This window comes from Microcaecilia unicolor, chromosome 8, assembly GCF_901765095.1.
Source record: "Microcaecilia unicolor chromosome 8, aMicUni1.1, whole genome shotgun sequence".
NCBI lineage: Eukaryota > Metazoa > Chordata > Amphibia > Gymnophiona > Siphonopidae > Microcaecilia > Microcaecilia unicolor.
Genome location: NC_044038.1, coordinates 72,031,531 through 72,049,937, shown reverse-complemented (window position 1 = coordinate 72,049,937; position 18,407 = coordinate 72,031,531). Strand labels below are relative to the sequence as shown.

Below are 18,407 nucleotides of genomic sequence, written 5' to 3'. Positions count from 1 at the left end.
CTAACACATACAGTTTGTACATAGGTCAAGAGTCCTGGGGGACTGATAAAATGCCTTGTTAGCTTTAGAGGAAAAACCTTTCATCCTTTTTTTTTTTTACAATTCACAGTCCTGCTATCATAGTAACATAGTACATAGTAGATGACGGCAGAAAAAGACCTGCATGGTCCATCCAGTCTGCCCAACAAGATAAACTCATTTGTGCCACTTTTTGTGTATACCTTACCTTGATTTGTACCTGTCTTTTTCAGGGCACAGACCTTATAAGTCTGCCCAGCACTATCCCTGCCCCCCAACCACCAGCCCCGCCTCCCACCACCGGTTCTGGTACAGACCGTATAAGTCTGCCCAGCACTATCCCCGCCTCCCACTACCAGCTGTGCCACCCAATCTCGGCTCAAGCCCTCCTTGGGTGGGGCTTGAGGTATATAAAGTCCTTCTTCCCTGTGCCATCCAGCATCTGCATCTCAAGGACTGAGAGTTACAGCAATGATGGCAATGGGGAGAATGGCAGGGCTCCAGGTGTCCCTGCTGCTGCTGCTGCAGCTGCTTCTCACAGGACTGAGCTCAGGTAAGTAAAAGGGGGAAGAAGAGGAAAATCCTGTTATAGCACAGGATCTCTGATCTGGTACATCTGACAAGTGAGGATGAATTCAATTCAGGTTCCCTATGACTTTGGGCAAATCATTTAATTTCCTTTACTCTAAGCCCTCTTCTACCTCCACCCCACCCCCCCTAATTAATTGGGTGTTAATTACAACTTTGCACTTTTCCCTACCACTCCTATTGTTCAAAATGCAAATTAGCAGAGAGATTTAAAAGGTCCTCTTTGCAGAGGCACATTCAGAAATGCAATTTCTCATAACCTGTGACTAGGATCCCTTGGGAATGAAAAGCTGAGTCAGCTGATGGCTGTCAGAAATTCTGACCTGTCATTATAATAACTATTTGCCCACATCTTGGTTTATTTTGAACAGAGGCGAAATCAGAGGTGGGACACAATAAGGATATGCCCTAGCAATCCTAATGGAGCCTGCTTGGGAAAACCAAAGGGAGAGAGGTTCTTTCTATGAGAGGCACCCCTCCCCTTCTATTTTCATAGGGCTAGATATAAAATTTTTGACACTAATAGACCAATTCCACTAATGAATATTCACATTTAAGAGGAAGTTCCCACATGCCGTAATATTTTGATGTAGGCACAGGAAAAAAAGATATTAAATGCTCCCAGGTTTCAACCTAATGTTTTTTTTTAAATTATACTAAATACAGTAAGTCTAATTGTTAAGCACCTGAAAACATCTCTACATGAATTCAGGGAGTCCCTACAGCCAGCCCCTCCAAATGACACGATTTATAAGAAAGCAGTACTCTAACCCATGAAACCAAAACTTCTTCTGTATACACATCCCTATACTGCACAAGCCAGCATGCTTAAAAATATAAGAAAAGAAGATCAAATAGAAATGCTACCAACAATTAATCTTACCACAACATCACTTTATATTTGTTCTCACCAGAGTCTGCAAATGCCCTCCGGTACTACATTGAGCCTACAAATAGGTGGGAAAATTTGGGATACAAATGCAACAAATAAATAAAATAATAAATAAATTTTACAAAAGCAGGCTAGATTCCATAAAGGCTGTCTGATCAAGCTGCAGAAAAGTAGGAGATTATTTATTACTGTACATCACCTTGAGTGAATTCCTTCAAAAGGGTGGTAAATAAATCCTAATAAATAAATAATTTATAAAAATACATATAATGCCAGGCAAAGATACAAGTGAATGTGGTGAACACACAAAAGTGATAGTGATCTTAAAATTAAACTCGCACAAATGGTCTGCATTTTCAGATCATGAACATATCCATGCACTTTATATAGTGCCATTTGCATGTGTATATGGCAAATTTATAAACCAGCGCATAGGGAAGAAGGGAGAGAGCTTTCTTCAGAAAGGCAATCCTAGGGGAAGTGGATTTGTCATACAGATGAGCAAATTACCATCTGTTTTCACTCCTCCAAGCTCCAGGTCTCAGAAAGTAAGTTAGTTAGCAGGTTCTTTGTGATTCTAAGCAGCTGTAAATGCTAGAGGGTAAAAGTGCCAAGGCATACCTGTATTGCTATTATACAATTTAGCTTTTGTGTATACCCAGAACACCCTTCTCCCTTTAAAGACACTTAAATCTCTGCATTTATAAAACTGCTGGTTCCCTACATATTTTGCCAATTACACATGCATCTGGCTATTTTAGACATTTCAACCTGTGCCTAAAGTTCGAACTGCACAGTGGGCTTGGTGTCAGCCCTAGGCAGTACACTGGAGTTAGGGCTGGGGTGAGGGACTGGAATTCAAGAGAGACTTGCCTTCCTGTCACCCACCTCACTTGTGGCCTTATGAATGGTTACACCTGGGCAGCCTTTGATTGGACTGTTATGGTTTAGTTTCTGGAAGCAGAGGAGGGGTGGGGAAGATAGGCTCCTTCCAAACAATGGAGAAGACGCATGATTGTAAGTAAAAAGTAATGTTTTATTTACAATCATACGTCTTCTCCATTGTTTGGAAGGAGCCTATCTTCCCCACCCTCCTCTGTTTCCTTTTACTTTGTTTCGTTGGGATTAAGTGCATGGGGGGGGGAGGGGGCTGGAGGTCGCTGGACCTCCAGCCCCCCCTGTCGCTCGTTGGGAGGGAGGGTGGGAGGGGCTTGGCCGGTGGCCACTAGACCACCAGGGACCATTTTGGGGGGGGGGGGTTGGGGGGGCTGAAGACCCACCGGATCTCCAGCCCTCCCTGAACCTGGAGGAGTGGGATTGTCAGGAGGACTGGAAGTCCACCAGACCTCCAGCCCCCTGTTTGCAGTTTGCTTTGGGGGGAACGGGGGCCTGCCAGCATGCAACTGCATGCTGGACAGGGCTCACCATTCCTCCCCAATGATCGGCAAACCCTAACGCCAGCTCGGAGGTGGCGTAGGGTTTGTTGCGGCCAGCGACCCAAATTTTGGCGCGCTGGCCGCTGATCATTGGGGATGAATGCGCTAAGCCCTGTTTAGCATGCATTTGCATGCCACTTGCGCAAAGAGCTCTCGAACGCGTTGTTTCACGCGCTCGAGGGCTCTAATCATGGGGTGGTAGCAAACACCGGCGCTAGTACGGTGCTAACAGCCTCTAGCGCCGGCGTTTGCTTTTGAACATGAGGGTATCTGTGCGGTATTTTTTTTGGATGGTTTAGTTTCTAACTGGGCTTGTTTTGGACCTGGTAACACTAATCGGTGATCATTAATCGAACAGAGGGAACATACTGGTAAAGAATCATCAGTGAAGACAGATAGGGGGCAGGCCTACTTGAAATGCCTTAAAAGTGAGTGTCAGAATTTTGAATAGAATCAGTTGTTCAACTGGCAACCAATGAAATTTATGGAACAAAGGAGAGACATGGTCATAGCGTCAGGCACGGCAGAAGAGTCTGATAGCTGTGTTTTGAAGAGACTGCAGTTTCTTCAAATGAGTATGAGTACAGCCTAGGTAAACTGTATTACTGTAATCCAGCCTAGTGCTCAATAATGAAAGTGAGTGAAAGGTAGCCTCAAAATACTTCCTGATTCATCGTAGCTGACGAAGAACAGAGAAAACAGAAAAACTGGCCTTGCACATGGAAGAAATCTGGGGGGGGGGGGGGGGGGGGGGGGCAAATGAAAGCTGGAAATAAAGCATCTCAAGTAGGTCTGCCCCCTATCTGTCTTCACTGATGATTCTGTTCGATTAATGACCACCGATCAGTGTTACCAGGTCCAATCACACTTGTTTGCTGTTCTTCACAGTTGTATAAATGGGCCAAGGTGGACTGGAAGGCATAGCTTGAGTGTGGTGTAGATGGGTTGGGAGGAGGGTGGTAAACTGGCGATGAGTTGGGGCTAGAGAGAGAATGGTGGGATTTGCATTACTTCTTTTGTCCAGAAGTCCTCCTTGTGTGTGTCAGGGGCATAGCCAGACCTTGAGGTGGGAGGGGGCCAGAGCCCAAGGTGGGGGGGGCACAACCCCCCCGCCAGCTGAAGCACCACCACTGCAAATACCTTGGCTGGCGGGGGTCATGCAATTTCACTAAAAGGAGCATGCCCGACGTGAGCGGAATAAAGAGTAGGGCAGACAATGTGGTGGCACTTCTGCAGACCAGTGCTGAACGAATTCTTCAGCTGGTGGGGATTGGGGACCCCTGCCAGCCAACCAGGGGCCCAGAGCAAATATGGGGGGGGGGGGGGTCCAGGCATCCATGGCCCCACCTGGCTACACCACTGGTTTGTGTACCATCCGCTGGGCTGTTCACGTAAAGACAGCCTGGCCAGTTGTGTTCATAACCCACCATGCTTTATTTTCCTTTTTATGGATTTGGTAATTTGTGCTGAGTTCAGCACCTCAGTCATTTTGAAAAGTAGGTTCCTATGTTTATGCACATGTTCTGAAGGCAATTTATAAAAGCCTATTGCTGTATTTAAACCTCTGTTGTATTTGTGGAAATGCATTTTAAAATAACCCTCCCTGAGGGCTATACTGTCAGACTTCGAAGCTTGCTGGGATATTGTAAGTACATTTATAAGGGAAAACATCAGACAAAAGGATAACAAACCCATTTATCCCTCCTGGAATTTCACTTCCCTCCCCTCCTCCACCTCAGACAGGCACTTTTTTTTTCCCAATGCTATTAAAGAGTATGGTGGGCACTTAAACTCACAGAGCGTGTGGGGGAGGGGCAGATATTTTCAGTGAAGATTTTTTCCTGCAGGTAAACTGTCTACCCACAGACAAAACTTTGAAAATTGTCCCCCCCCCCCCCCCCCCCCCCCCATCCTTGTTTAGTTTCTGTACTGGCTTCTCGCTTGCATATTTTGTAAGATTATTTTTAGGAAGTATTTCACTTCCACAAGTCACTGTAAATGGATCTCTTGGAGAAAAGTTACCCTTTTTCAAAATTGTTACTGGGGTGCAGGCTTGGTAGGCTTCATTCTGTCGCCTGTCTTTTGAATCTGGCTGTTATCATTCATTTGTAGGATGGGAGAGCCCACGAGTCAGTGCCTGGGTATGCAACACTCTGGTCTAACCCATGTCTCTTTATTCCAGCAATGCTCTGTGTTCAGATCCCGGGCAATCTGAAGCAGATTGATGTTAGCAATGGACATGTATTTGGCGTGAATTATGAGGACCAGATTTACACATGGTACGAGAATAGCTGGACACAGATTAATGGTGCTCTGAAACATGTCAGTGTGGGCCCTGCTGGCATTTGGGGTGTGAATAGAGGTGACTCCATTTACCGAATGGTGGGCGGCAAGTGGGTCCAGATGCAAGGTAAGTCTTCATTAGGTAAAAGGTCTGTAGAAACCCGTATAACGTAAAAGATGAAGACTATCTTGTTTAGTTCATTTCATTTCTGCTCCATAGAGCAAGTTACAGGTCTCCCCCCCCCCCCCCCCCCCCCCCTTCTTGATGAAACCTCTGGTTATCTGGCACAGCTTGTCTGTTTAGAGCCAGCTGGTCAATTTTTAATGGAAGCTTTGTTGACAAATCTTCTAAGAGTCTGAATTGATGTTTGAAGTCCAGTACAGCACTGCACAACGTCCTTGTAACTTTGAATAGATTATAGCATTGTGTACATTCAGTTTTACCCTGATTCGCCCTTTTATTCCCTGTTCTTTGAAGCTGTCTCAGATAAGTTTAATTTAAAACTCTGTGTTTCATTCTGTTTGTTGTTCTTTTGAACCTCATAAAAGATTGACTCACTTTTCTGTAGCAAGAAGGGAGACAATTATATCCCTCTAAAGTAAACTGCAAAACTTTAATTTGGCTAATTTAAGTGTGCTGGACTACAAGCAGCATAAGATACGATACCTTCTAAGTGATACGTTTTCAGACAAGCCTTTTCTAATACTTAAAATATATGCTGTTGATGTGCTGTCCACTTTATACTACCTAATCGAGGGTGCAAGGTTTCCTTTTTTTGTGGTGTGTTTTTTTTGTTTCAATACCATATTTCTCCTCTGATCTCTGGGTTTTCCTTCATTCTGAGACAAAGAAGTGAGGTCTTTCATACATGACCCTGTCATCTCCACTTTGCTTCCCCAGGGTTGCTGAAGCAGATAGATGCAGGCGGGGATGAGTTTATCTCCGGTGCAAATTCAAATGATGATATTTTCTGCATGTCCAAGTCCGGGACCATCCCTGCAAAGGTCCAGAGCTCATCACTGCCCTGGGTGCAAATCGAAGGGAAACTGAAGTACATCAGCTGTGGCTCGCTAGGCTGCTGGGGTGTTAATTCTGGTGATGACATCTACTATCTCTGGAACAGCTCACCAGATTCCTGCCAGGGCTCCAGCTGGCAGCATGTGGAAGGGAAGCTGTCAATGATTGAGGCTGGAACAGAGGGCACCGTGTATGGGGTGAATGCCCAAGGAATGGTCTACCACAGGTGAGAAGGAAAATTGCCCTCTTGGATGCTGGTGTTTAACTTAAACTGGTCACTACACTGGCTCAAATCCACCCCCCAATTTGAAAACACTAAAGAAATGGCAGTCCTAATTTATTTATTTAATTTATTTAACAAATTTATAACCTGCTCCATCCAAAGTTTGGGGGAGGGGGTTTTACAAAAATACATTCATAACAAAAATATAAAAACAATTTGACATACAGACAATGCTCATGATTTTCATAAAGTGATGATGATCACATAACTTCATGGTATATAACATATAACAAAAAATGAGGGGCAATCTCTTTATATAAAGTGGTATTAGAATTTTATTTCTGTACTCCAACAAATTCTTAAATTCAGTCCCCTTAATCTGATGGTGTGCTAGCTTCCACTTTAAGCTATACTAGCTTCTAGGGATGTACTTTATTTTATTTATTTTTTAAATTTTAGTTATGACATTTATATCCCATATTAGCCTGAGTAGAACTCAGGTTCAATGTGGCTTATATAACAATTAGAAAAGCATGAGCATGTTCAAAATATATTAACAGAAAGTAAAATATATCATATAATGTTAGACCAGTAAAACTTCTTTCATTTCATTGTAAAATGAAATGAAAGTAAACCAAAATGTTGCTCATTTTCATTTAAAAAAATGTGACCTCATACCCACCACATAAAAAAACAAAACAACAACAACCTTCTAGGCTGGCTCCCCAGCCCCCAGATTGTACCCCCAAGCTGTTACCCCATCTGCAGGACCTTGTGAAGTCTCTTCAGGGGGCAGGAACAACCCCCTGCTATAGTTAATTTATACACACAACTTAAAAACATAAACAGACACAAAAATATAGATACAATTTTTATTTTACATATTTATTCCATCTGTCTATACAATGCAGAGCAAAACAGTATATAAAAATCCTTAAAAAAAAACCAACCGTTCAACTAAATCAGGAAAAGCCATCTTACAAAAAAAAAAATGTGTTTTAAATGTGTTGTGAAATGTCAACAGCCTTGTTCCATTCAAATCTGGCAAAACCCTATTACACATAAAAACTATCCCAACATTAGATTCTCCTATAGTATTGCCTCCTGTCACCAGTAGCCACTGGTAGTCAGTACTAGACAGGGGCGTAGCCAGACAACAAATTTTGGGTGGGCACCAAGTGTTCTCCCCCCTCCCAACCACCACCAAAAAAAATATTTCAGCTGGCAGGAAAATGCTTCTTTCCACCTTGGCTGTATGCAGCAGGCATGTGCTGAAAACTGAGCGTGTGCAGGTGCCAGTATCGTGGAGAGTAGCATTTTTGTTACCATCAGGGGGAAGTCTTCAGCTGGCTGAGCCTGAGATCCCCATCAGCTACAGCTAAATGTGTGCTACTGTTGGGTGGGCCTGAGCACTAAATGGGTGGGCCCAGGCCCACCTGTGGCTACGCCACTGGTACTAGATGCTTGACTTTAGTTCCCAAGCTTAAGTTTATGTCATCTAATTTTCAGCCAAAAACCTCAGCACTGAGGTTCGTCTGAAATTTTGCTTGAACCTAAGCTGCCCAAGGGTACTAAACTTGTTTTGTAAATATCTATCTCATTAGAATGTTTTGCTACGTAGTTTCTGTTTCTCCTGTTTTCCCACCAGGATTATACAACATTTTTCCAGCTTCCTTTGTAGGAAGTTTTTGTTTTTAGCTTTGGGATGTGCACAGCACAGGAAGAAATGAATTTCTACTATTACTACCAATGGTTATTTGTATAGTGGTGCAGTATGAAAGCACTATTGTATAGACATTTATAAAAGGCAACCTTCAAACAGCTCACATATCTATAAAGTCCACAGGCACTTTTCTGTGCACACTGTGCACCAGTTCTGAAAGGGAACGCATGCATTTTGAAACTTGCCTGGGGAAAAAGTACCCGCACACATCTGGGCCCTTTTACAAAGACGCAGGAGGGCTAATGCATTGGTAGCGCATGCCCAATTAGCACTACTGCCGGGGTAGTGTGTGCACCCAGCAGTAATTCTGGTGGGCGCCGAATCCCTCGGCAGAAAATAATTTTCTATTTTCTACTATGGGTGCAATCCCGGTGGTAACTGGCAGCGCACCCAAGTTGGCGTGCGCTGCATGGTTACTGTGTGGGTAGCACGTGACCCCTTACCACTAGGTCAGTGGGTGGCGGTAAGGGCTCAGGCTGTAAATAGGCACGCGGTAGTTTTAATATTAGCGCAGACCCATTTCCCGGCCCATTAAAAATTGCCTTTTTCCCCAGCCCGTTAAAAAATGGCCCACCTAAAAGATGTGCCCACACTACCGCAGGACACTTTTTACCACGGCTTTGTAAAAGGATCCCATATTTTTGAGCATGTGTAATTAGATAGACGAGGCCTCATGGTTCAATTGATAGCAGTAATGAGCAGTCCAAAAATGTTTATTTCACTTCCCATGTAATTTGCAGCATTGTTTGTTTTGTTTTGGGGCAATGTGAAAGAGTGCTCACTATTCAGAAAGGAAGTCCACTGTTTTGGAAAGAGTTCACACTCTTTGCAAATATTGGGGGTCATTTACAAAAACGGCGGTAAGCCCAACGTAGGCTTACCGCATGCTAAAATGGAACGTTACCACAGGACTACTACTACTTATCATTTCTATTGCGCTACTAGACGTACACAGCGCTGTACACTGGACATAAAGAGACAGTCCATGCTCGAAAGAGCTGACAAAACTAGGACAGGCAAACAGGACAAATAAGGGAGTTACAAAGGTGGGAATGATAAACGTGGGTGCTGAACAAGTGAGTAAGGGTTAGGAGTTAAAAGAGACATAAAAAAGGTGGGCTTTTAGCCTAGATTTGAAGACAGGTAGAGATGGAGCTTGACATACAGGCTCAGGAAATCTATTCCAAGCATATGGTGCAGCAAGATAAAAGGAACGGAGTCTGGAGTTAGCAGTGGAGGAGAAGGGTGCAGATAAGAGAGATTTATCTAGTGAACAAAAAGTTCCCAGGGAGGAGTGTAGGGAGAGATAAGAGTAAAGAGATACTGAGGAGCTGCAGAGTGAATGCACTTGTAAGTCAATAAGAGGAGTTTGAACTGTATACGGAAACGGATAGGGAGCCAATGAAGTGACTTGAGGAGAGGGCTAATAGGAGCATAGGGACACTGTCGGAATATAAGTTGTGCAGCTGAATTTTGAACAGATTGAAGGGGAGAGAGATGGCTTAGTGGGAGACCTGTGAGAAGCAAGTTGTAATAGTCTAATTGAGAGGTGGTAAGAGTGTGGATAAGGGTACTGGTAGTATGCTCAGAAAGGAAAGGACGAATTTTGGTGATATTATAGAGAAAGAAACCTCAATGGGTGGCAGTAAATGCTCCCTGTCGCATCACCATGCGGTGAGAGTTATTTTACCAAGTGGCCATTTTTTTTTTTGGGGGGGGGGGCATTTTACCGGCTGCAATAAAAAGGGCCCTGGCATGCAGGAAAAACAGCCCCCGCAGGGCCCTTTTTCCTGCAGCTTAGTAAAAGGATCTCAATGTTCGCTATTATCAGTAAATGGATAAACACAAAATGTCATGTTTTTCTGCTCATTTTCATTTGTTAATGTCACATTGGATATCTCGTTCACATTTTCTATGTCATTACAAATGACAGCCTACCACGAATCAGTGGTTACTTGCCTAGTGCATCCATAACCTGAGTTCAAATCCCACATTGGGATTTCTGTTAGGTAGCCAACCTCTGGCCAACTGGGTCATCCATACACTTCAAGATGGTACATGACTATTCAGTCTTAGGGATCCTTTTACAAAGCTACACTAGCAATTCCGGCCTGGCAAATGCAATGAAGCCCATGCAATCCCTATGGGCTGCGTTGCATTGGCCGCATCAGAATTGCTAGTGCAACTCTGTAAAAGGAGCCCTTATTTGTGTGGGGGGGGGGGGGGAGCCAGGTAAAGATGACTGGGGAAGGCAATGGCAAAGCACTCCACTAATAGTCTGTCAAGAATCTGTTGCGCAAGTGGTGGGCCCCATATGTCATTCACCAACTTGTAGACAACCTTTATCTATATAATTATAAAATGGGGTTTTTACTGGGGAATCGAAATCAGCCAGAGGCTCCTTTGTTGTGTGTAGGGCTTTTAGAAAATTCTCTTGTACAGTTATTATAGCCAGATTAAAACTCACGAAATCATTTGAGGATTAGATTTACTAAAAGTGCCTAACGTGTTACTAAAGTGAATGAATGTAAGCTACTTACCATAGCTACCATTTTGTGCAGTGGAACCTATTTATTAATAATAAGGGCAGTTGTACAGGGAAAGGCAAAAAAAAAAAGTAATCTCCTAGAGTTTTTGGAATTTCAACATGAAATTTTACAGCTGTATTTATTGTTACTATCTACAGCAGTGTTTCCCAAACTGTGCACTGCGGCACCCCAGTGCGCCGTGGCAAACTCACAGGGGTGCCACGGCAGACAGTTGTGTACTGACAGAGGGGCAGACAGAGCCGGCGGCAAGGCATTGTAGTGGCTACTGCGGGGGCAGGAAAGACACTTCGGCGGCACTCGCAAGACTGCCGCTGGAAGCCTTGGCAGCCATTTTGAAAGCCCGGCCAGCAGTGAGCAGTGCAGCACAGAAGAGGAAAGGGAGAGAAAGGAGTGGCAGAGGGCAGGAAAGAGTAGGATTCTTTCCTGCCCCTGCAGCGGCCACTACACCCCCAGGGTGGCCAAGAAAGATCGCGGTAGGTCTTCTTGAGGCATTACTACGGCGGCGGCTTCGGCATCCACCTTGTCATTCTTTATTGTTGGTAGCATTTTTTATTTAATCTCACATATTTTCAAACATACTGGCTTGTGCAGCATACGGATGTACACAGAGGAAGTATAATAATGGAATAACTTTTCATAGGTAGAGTAGTAATTTGTTATACATTGTAATCACTGTGTCATTTGGAGAGGCTGGTTATAGGGACACCCTAGCACTGTTATATTTGTGCAGGGAAAAAGAGACCTGTGTGGCTGGGAGGGGAGATCGGTGTGGCTGGGGGGAGGGTGCTGCAAAAAATTGCTTGCACACGAAGGGTGCCGTGAACTGAAAAAGTTTGGGAACCACTGATCTACAGTGGAATGAGAGTATCTTTAAACATTGCGAAGTTACAGACTTTTTAGCGAGACCACCCAGTGATTTTCGCGTGTTCAAAAATGTTTGCACTGTAAAACTCTAAATATATATATTTAAAAAATTGCTACAAAGTGCCTGTGAATGTTAGCACCCTGGAAAAAAAACTAACAAAATAAAAAAAGTAATACCTCAACTGCCCCAGGAGACACTATAAAGTGATCATCCTGAAATGGGCTACTATCACATGTTTTAGTTGGTGTTATAAGAAAAAAAGAACACAGAAAACAACTCTTTACAACCAGAGAGAAAAAACTGTGTTCCCAAAAAAACAACCAACCAACCACATATTAATACAGGTGAACTAACATACCAAAAGGCACTGCCCACATACAAAAATGGAAAACCAAAAACAGTTCAAAAAACTTTATCAGGCTCATTTTCGAAAGAGAAGGGCACCCATTTTTCGACACAAATCGGAAGATGGGTGTCCTTCTCACAGGGTCGTCCAAATCGGCATAATCGAAAGTTGATTTTGGACGTCCCCAACTGCTTTCCGTCGCAGGGATGGCCAAAGTTCACGGGGGCGTGTCGGAGGCATCCTCGACCCATAATGGAAAAAAAAAGGACGTCCCTGATGAGCACTTGAACGATTTTACCTGGTCCTGTTTTTTTCTTACGACCAAACCACAAAAAGGTGCCTGAACTGAGCAAATGACTAGAATCAGGGATGATCTCCCCTTACTCCCCCAGTGGTCACTAACTCCCTCCCACCCTCAAAAAAAAATCTTTAAAAATATTTTTTGCCAGCCTCTATGCCAGCCTCAAATGTCATACTCAGGTCCATGACAGCAGTATGCAGGTCCCTGGAGCAGTTTTAGTGGGTGCAGTGCACTTCAGGCAGGCGGACCCAGGCCCATCCCTCCCCCTACCTGTTATACTTGTGGTGGTAAATGTGAGCCCTCCAAAACCCACCAGAAACCCACTGTACCCACATCTAGGTGCCCCCTTCATCTGTAATGGCTATGGTAGTGATGTACAGTTGTGGGTAGTGGGGTTTTGGGGGAGGTTTGGGGGGCTGAGCACACAAGGTAAGGGAGCTATGTTCCTGGGAGCAATTTCTGAAGTCCACTGCAGTGCCCCCTAGGGTGCCTGGTTGGTGTCCTGGCATGTCAGGGGGACCAGTGCACTACAAATGCTGGCTCCTCCCATGACCAAAGGGCTTCATTTGGTTGTTTCTGAGATGGGGGTCCTTGGTTTCCATTATCGCCGAAACGACCAAGTCTATGGACCACCATCTCTAAGGACGACCTAAATTTCAAGATTTGGACTTCCCCAACCGTATTATCGAAATGAAAGATGAATGTCCATCTTTTTTCGACAATACGGGTTTCCCCGCCCCTCCATTGGGACACTTTGCGAGGATGTCCTCAATAAAACTTGGGCGTCCCTTTCGATTATGCCCCTCTATGTGCTCAAAATACTTATCTTCACAGCTGTAGGACCACTTGAATGCGCCTAAATCACCACAGGTAATTCTTTATACAGTCATCTTTCAGCTCAACACCAAAGCACACTGAATGCAAATCCTCGACAGGGAGCCCTCCCATTTCGTATTCTTCTTCAGGAGGTGAAGTTGAGCATTTTCGTGGAGAGACAACAAAATGGTGATAGTGGGTTTAAAAACGCTCACAAAAAGCGTAGCAGATGACATTATCCAATACAAAACAGCCAATCAATACAAAGCTTCCCATTCCAATGGACCATTGAGCCCAGAAGGAACCACAGTACATAATTGATAAATCCAATGTTGTTCCTTTTGGTGCAAAAGACGAGAGATATCACCTCTCTGACTGTTATCTGGAATCATGTCACTAGCACAATATTTCAGTTGATCAAACGTGTGATGAAATTCTTGGCAGTGTTTCACTAAGGCTGCCTCTGCCCTGCCAGTGGCAATAGAGTGTTTGTGCACAATTAACCTTGTCTTCATGATACGTCTAGTCTGGCCAATATATTTCAGATCACAAGGACGTTGGATCAAATAAATCACCGCTTCAGAAGTGCATGAAGTACAATGACACATCGAAATCCATTTCTTATTATTGTCATCCCCAAAAGAAGTTGCTTCAATAGTTACTGCACAGGTGACACAATTGCCACACTTATAATGATGGTTCTGCCTTTATCATGCTTTTTCCAAACTTCTGAGCCATAAAGCATATCTGAAAAATTGATATTACGAGAAAAGGACACCATACAGTGAGTTTGTTTCAAAAACTCCAAGTATGGACAAAACTTGCCAATGTTTCCAAATTATTTTAGCAACATGTGCAGAAGCATCTGTATATTTTAACACACAAGAAACTACCGCTTCTTGCATTTGATCATTTTTTCTTGAAGCAAAAGATCGCGATTGTTAAACATTGCTCTTTTAAATGCCTGACGAATGATCTTAGAAAGATAACGTCTATCTCATAGGTTCTCTGTCAGATGACCAGCTGACTCTGTATTTAATAGAGGAATCACAAATCTGACAATGTCGTAAAAATTGAGCAAAAGACAAACTGTTTTTAGTGTGAAATGGATGCATACTTACATAAGCTAGCAAAGTGTTTCTGTCTGTAGGCTTTCAATATACACTTGTTTGCAATTGGCCAGCTTTACTTTAGAACTTTCACATCCAAAAAAACAAATTTCTGTAGGAATGGTAAGAACACTGAAACTTAATTGTACGGTGACAAGTGTTCAAAGCTTTAACAAATAATTGAAGTGATGGCATATCATATAACCATATAACAAAAATGTCATCCATGAAACACCACCTACATATAATACGGTCCTCACATTGTGCCCACTGAATTTATTGTTGCACTGTCTTCCCTGGCTGGTAAATTATATATGCAACTTTCAGGCATAGCGATGGCCGCCTCATTTGACCCTTCAGTGGCTAATTTGTTTATGGCTCAATTAGAAGGGATACATATTTACACTCTGCAACAATTCCAGCATGTACTATGCTGGTGGCATTTCATAGATGACATTTTTGTCACCCCTAGAAAAAACAGGATGGCAGAGGGAAAGCATGAAAATATAGAAAACCATCCAAACTCACTTAGCACATGGAAACAAATGAGCACAAATTCTCGTAGTCTAAGTAAAAAGGTTCAAGATTTGCAAGTCCTGATGTTTGAGGAAAATTTGGATATTGTTGCTATTACAGAGACATGGTTCAGTGATTCCCGTGCGACCATACCGGGCTATAATCTTTTTAGGAAGGATATAGGAGGGCTGACGAGGTGGAGGAGTGGTGCTGTATGTGAAAAGCAATATCAGAGTGGCTGAAATGCAGGGAACCTGGGGAAAGAAAGAAGGTATATGGATCATCCTGTAAAGAGAAGATGGAACCTGCACCCACACGGGTGTTATCTATAGACCACTGGCAGAAATGGAGAAGCTGGTCAAGGATCTGATAGAAGATTTTAATAAGCTTTGCATGAAAGGGGAGGTGCTATTGTTGGGAGATTTCAACTTGCCTGATGTGGATTGAAACATCCCCTCGGCAGAATCGGAAAGAAGTAGAGAGATTGTGAATACCTGTTAAATAATGTGTACAGGAAGCCTATATGGTTCTCCAAACAGGTAGCTGAAAAAAATAAGAGCAAAAGAGGCTTTGTTTAAGAAATACAGAAGAACGCAACAAGAGCATTATGGAAAAGATTACCAGATTAATTTAAAAGAAGGGAAGAGGGAAATAATTGCTAGTGAAAGCTCAGGTGGAAGAAAAAAATGGATAAAGATGTAAAGAGAGGTAACAAGACCTTTTTCAGATAAATTGGGGAAAGGAGCTGATTCTGTTTAATATGTTTGTGAGAGACATTGCTGAACGGTTAGAAGGAAAAGTTGCCTTTTTGCGGATGCGTGGGGTAGGGGCTGGAGTGGCAGCGACCCATGAAAAGGGCCACCAACTGTGAGCATAGGGATTTCTGGCTACCAGAGGAGGGCCTCTTCCACTGGCAGGGCTTGGTGTTCTCCACCCCATTGCCCTATATGCTGCTGGAACCACTGCCAGTCTACCGAACATGATACTGCAGTTGAATTTGAGCAGTGCTTGAAACAGGGCTGCCCCATAGAGGAAGAGGAGTGCTCCTTTCACCAATCACTGCCCCCAGGGGAGGCACGAGGGGGATTAAGGGCCATCTGAAGCAGCAAGGAGGTTTTAAATGAAAGACAGTGGAAGCATGCTTGGCCCATTATCTAGCCTGAAGCCAGAGCCTGCCACAATACTGAGTCACCCAACACAATAGCAAACGCATATTAGAAATAAGGTCAGCCTATGCGTGGCTTGGCATGGACCAATAGTTTGCTTTGGTTGGATAGCAGCTACGGCTTCAGCTTTGTCACGTGATGCTGTCTCTTGTCAATTGAACCTCCTTGATCTGCAGAGACTCACTGTAGGCTTTATTTGTATAAGTCAGTAGGGTCTGAAAGACAGGACCATTTGAGAAAAACACTGCAACTCATGCAAAGAGCTGGCTCTGACTGTGGCAGTTTCTTTAGTGTGGGGAGGGTGTGCAAATGGTTCCTGAGCTAACACTGTCCTGTTTTCTTCTCCATTCAGGGATGGAATCACTGCAAGCAACCCCATTGGGACCTCCTGGATCCAGGTGGATTCATGTGGTTACAAATTCAAGCATGTATCGTATGACCTGGGATTCCTGTGGATGCTGACCACAGATGGCACTATCCTGAAGTGCAGTATCGCCTGTGCAGAGTGAGGTCTCTGCATCTATCATCTCTTCTTCCCTTTCTCTCTTTCCAAAAAATTATCCATGTTTAGTGACTCTCTCTGCCTGTATTTCCCTGCATTTAAAACAGGAAAGATGTCTCCATTTAATCCCATCAAGCAGGATTTGTACATTAAAATGCCCTTTTTATTTCCATGCTACTGGGGCTGCTGTGAAAAGACCATAGTGACCCCCTGTCTCTCCATTAGCCTCCTATGTATGACTCTGTATTCTGCAGCACTGTCCCCTGGGTAGCTGGATATACTTCAGTAATTGCAGAAGAGAGGCTTTCCATTGGTAATTTTTGTAACAATTTCCATCCTGTAACAGGAATATAAAGAGATAGATTTGGGGTCACTCTGTGCAAGAAAATCTAGCTTTCTTTGCAGTTGTAGTATAGTAGCCTAGTGGTTACAGCAGCAGGCTGACAACTAGGGAAGCCCTGTTCAAATCCTGCTGCTGGCCCTTTTGACCTTGGGCAAGTCACCTAACTCTCCATTTCCTCTGATACAAACTTATATTGTAAGCTCTCTTGGACCAGGGAAATACTTAGTGCACCTAAAGTAACCCACCTTGAGTTATACTGAAAAGAAAATTGTGAAGTCAAAATATAAAAGTGCAGAGGGCAGCATTTTCTTATGTCCTCTCCTATGTTCATTGATCATGAATTTCAATAAAAAGTTTCCTGATCAAGAAGTCTTTTTATCTAAATGTCATTGACTAGGGTTCCATATTCCTCTCAGCACCTGGAAATCCCAGCCAATTATGAGGTAGGAATATTGTGTAGGATTAGCCCCTAACCTAGGTTTTCCACAGTTGAGGCTGTACAGGGAACCTTGGTTCTTAAATGATGTGGATCACGTTACTAAAAGGAATGATTTAATATCTGTTTGTGCTCTGGATCTAATGTTAATTATGATAGATAAACTTGATAAAGAGGTTGAAGGGTTGAGAGTTGACTTCAGTGCAAAACTGGATTTGTTAAAGCAATCTATACCATTGACCCTATTTGGGCAGTAGTATAAAAAACATCAAGGGATTATTGACAAGTATAACTGTGAGATTAGAGCACAAAAGATAGCCAAACACGAAACACGAAAATTGACTACACTAAGGGATACGTATATTCATGGATGGACCGCAATAGGTGGTCCAGACGTAATCATAAGAACAAGAAAGTTACATTCTTTAATTCCTCAAGTGATTCCTTGGACAGTGGCTCTGAAGGAGGAAATAGCTCAGAAGATGAATATAAAGAAAACAGCTTATATGTGCAACATCATATGCAAGTCCTTCAATAAAATCCTTAGTGGTTAGGGTGGTGGACTTTGGTCCTGGGGAACTGAGTTCAATTCCCACTTCAGGCACAGGCAGCTCCTTGTGACTCTGGGCAAGTCACTTAACCCTCCATTGCCCCATGTAAGCCGCATTGAGTCTGCCATGAGTGGGAAAGCGCGGGGTACAAATGTAACAAAAAAATTAGACTTTCAAAGTACTTGTAACATGGAAAAGATTCTCTTGACAACGAAAAGTCATTAACTTTGTGTAAATCAAGTCTCCCAAGTCGCAAAACTTCAGTTTTGCCAAGTTAAATTTAAGTACATGAATGTCAATCCAGTGGTTTATTGTCACGTACTTGGAACATCAGACTTGGAGGCAGAGGATTTAGCCTAGCATACAATTCTCTATTCAGTTCCGGTTTTACGCGCCCATATTTTTTATGCGCCTACACTTTGGACATGCCTACACGTTGGCTTTGGATGCACCTTTAGATGCACCTACACTTTGGGTGCGCCTACTCTGATGTTAGATGCCTTCACTTTAAAACTAGGAGTTTCCCTCCTCTCTTTGCCTCAGCTACTTCTTCCTGGTATCTGGTGCGTTCCTGTTGTGATTACTCCTGTTTTACTTGGTTTTGACCCTGTTCTTGGACCTGACTTCTACTGGATTGCTGCCTGCCCTGACTCTGTGCCTGGACCTGACCTCTGCTGGTTAAATGCCTGTCTCTGTCATCTCCTGAGTCCTGTTCTCATCCCACTT

At 43.4% G+C, this 18,407-nt stretch overlaps 1 protein-coding gene across 1 annotated transcript; it reads left to right on the top strand.

The window, feature by feature from the left end:
• The first annotated feature begins 418 nt into the window (after window positions 1–418).
• Window positions 419–17,063, top strand: LOC115476964 (fish-egg lectin-like). The gene is made up of 4 exons (XM_030213570.1): window positions 419–571; window positions 5,117–5,344; window positions 6,119–6,461; window positions 16,202–17,063. Exons 1-4 carry the CDS (start codon window positions 490–492, stop codon window positions 16,356–16,358), a joined length of 810 nt encoding a protein of 269 aa, XP_030069430.1. The 5' UTR covers window positions 419–489; the 3' UTR covers window positions 16,359–17,063.
• Window positions 17,064–18,407: the final 1,344 nt, after the last annotated feature.

Excerpts from the sequence above, each read along its gene's own strand:
- LOC115476964 (XM_030213570.1), top strand. The coding sequence starts at position 490 with ATGATGGCAATGGGGAGAATGGCAGGGCTCCAGGTGTCCCTGCTGCTG. Across the intron at positions 572-5,116 it reads TCTCACAGGACTGAGCTCAG|CAATGCTCTGTGTTCAGATC; the intron begins GTAAGTAAAAGG and ends TCTTTATTCCAG. Across the intron at positions 5,345-6,118 it reads CAAGTGGGTCCAGATGCAAG|GGTTGCTGAAGCAGATAGAT; the intron begins GTAAGTCTTCAT and ends TTGCTTCCCCAG.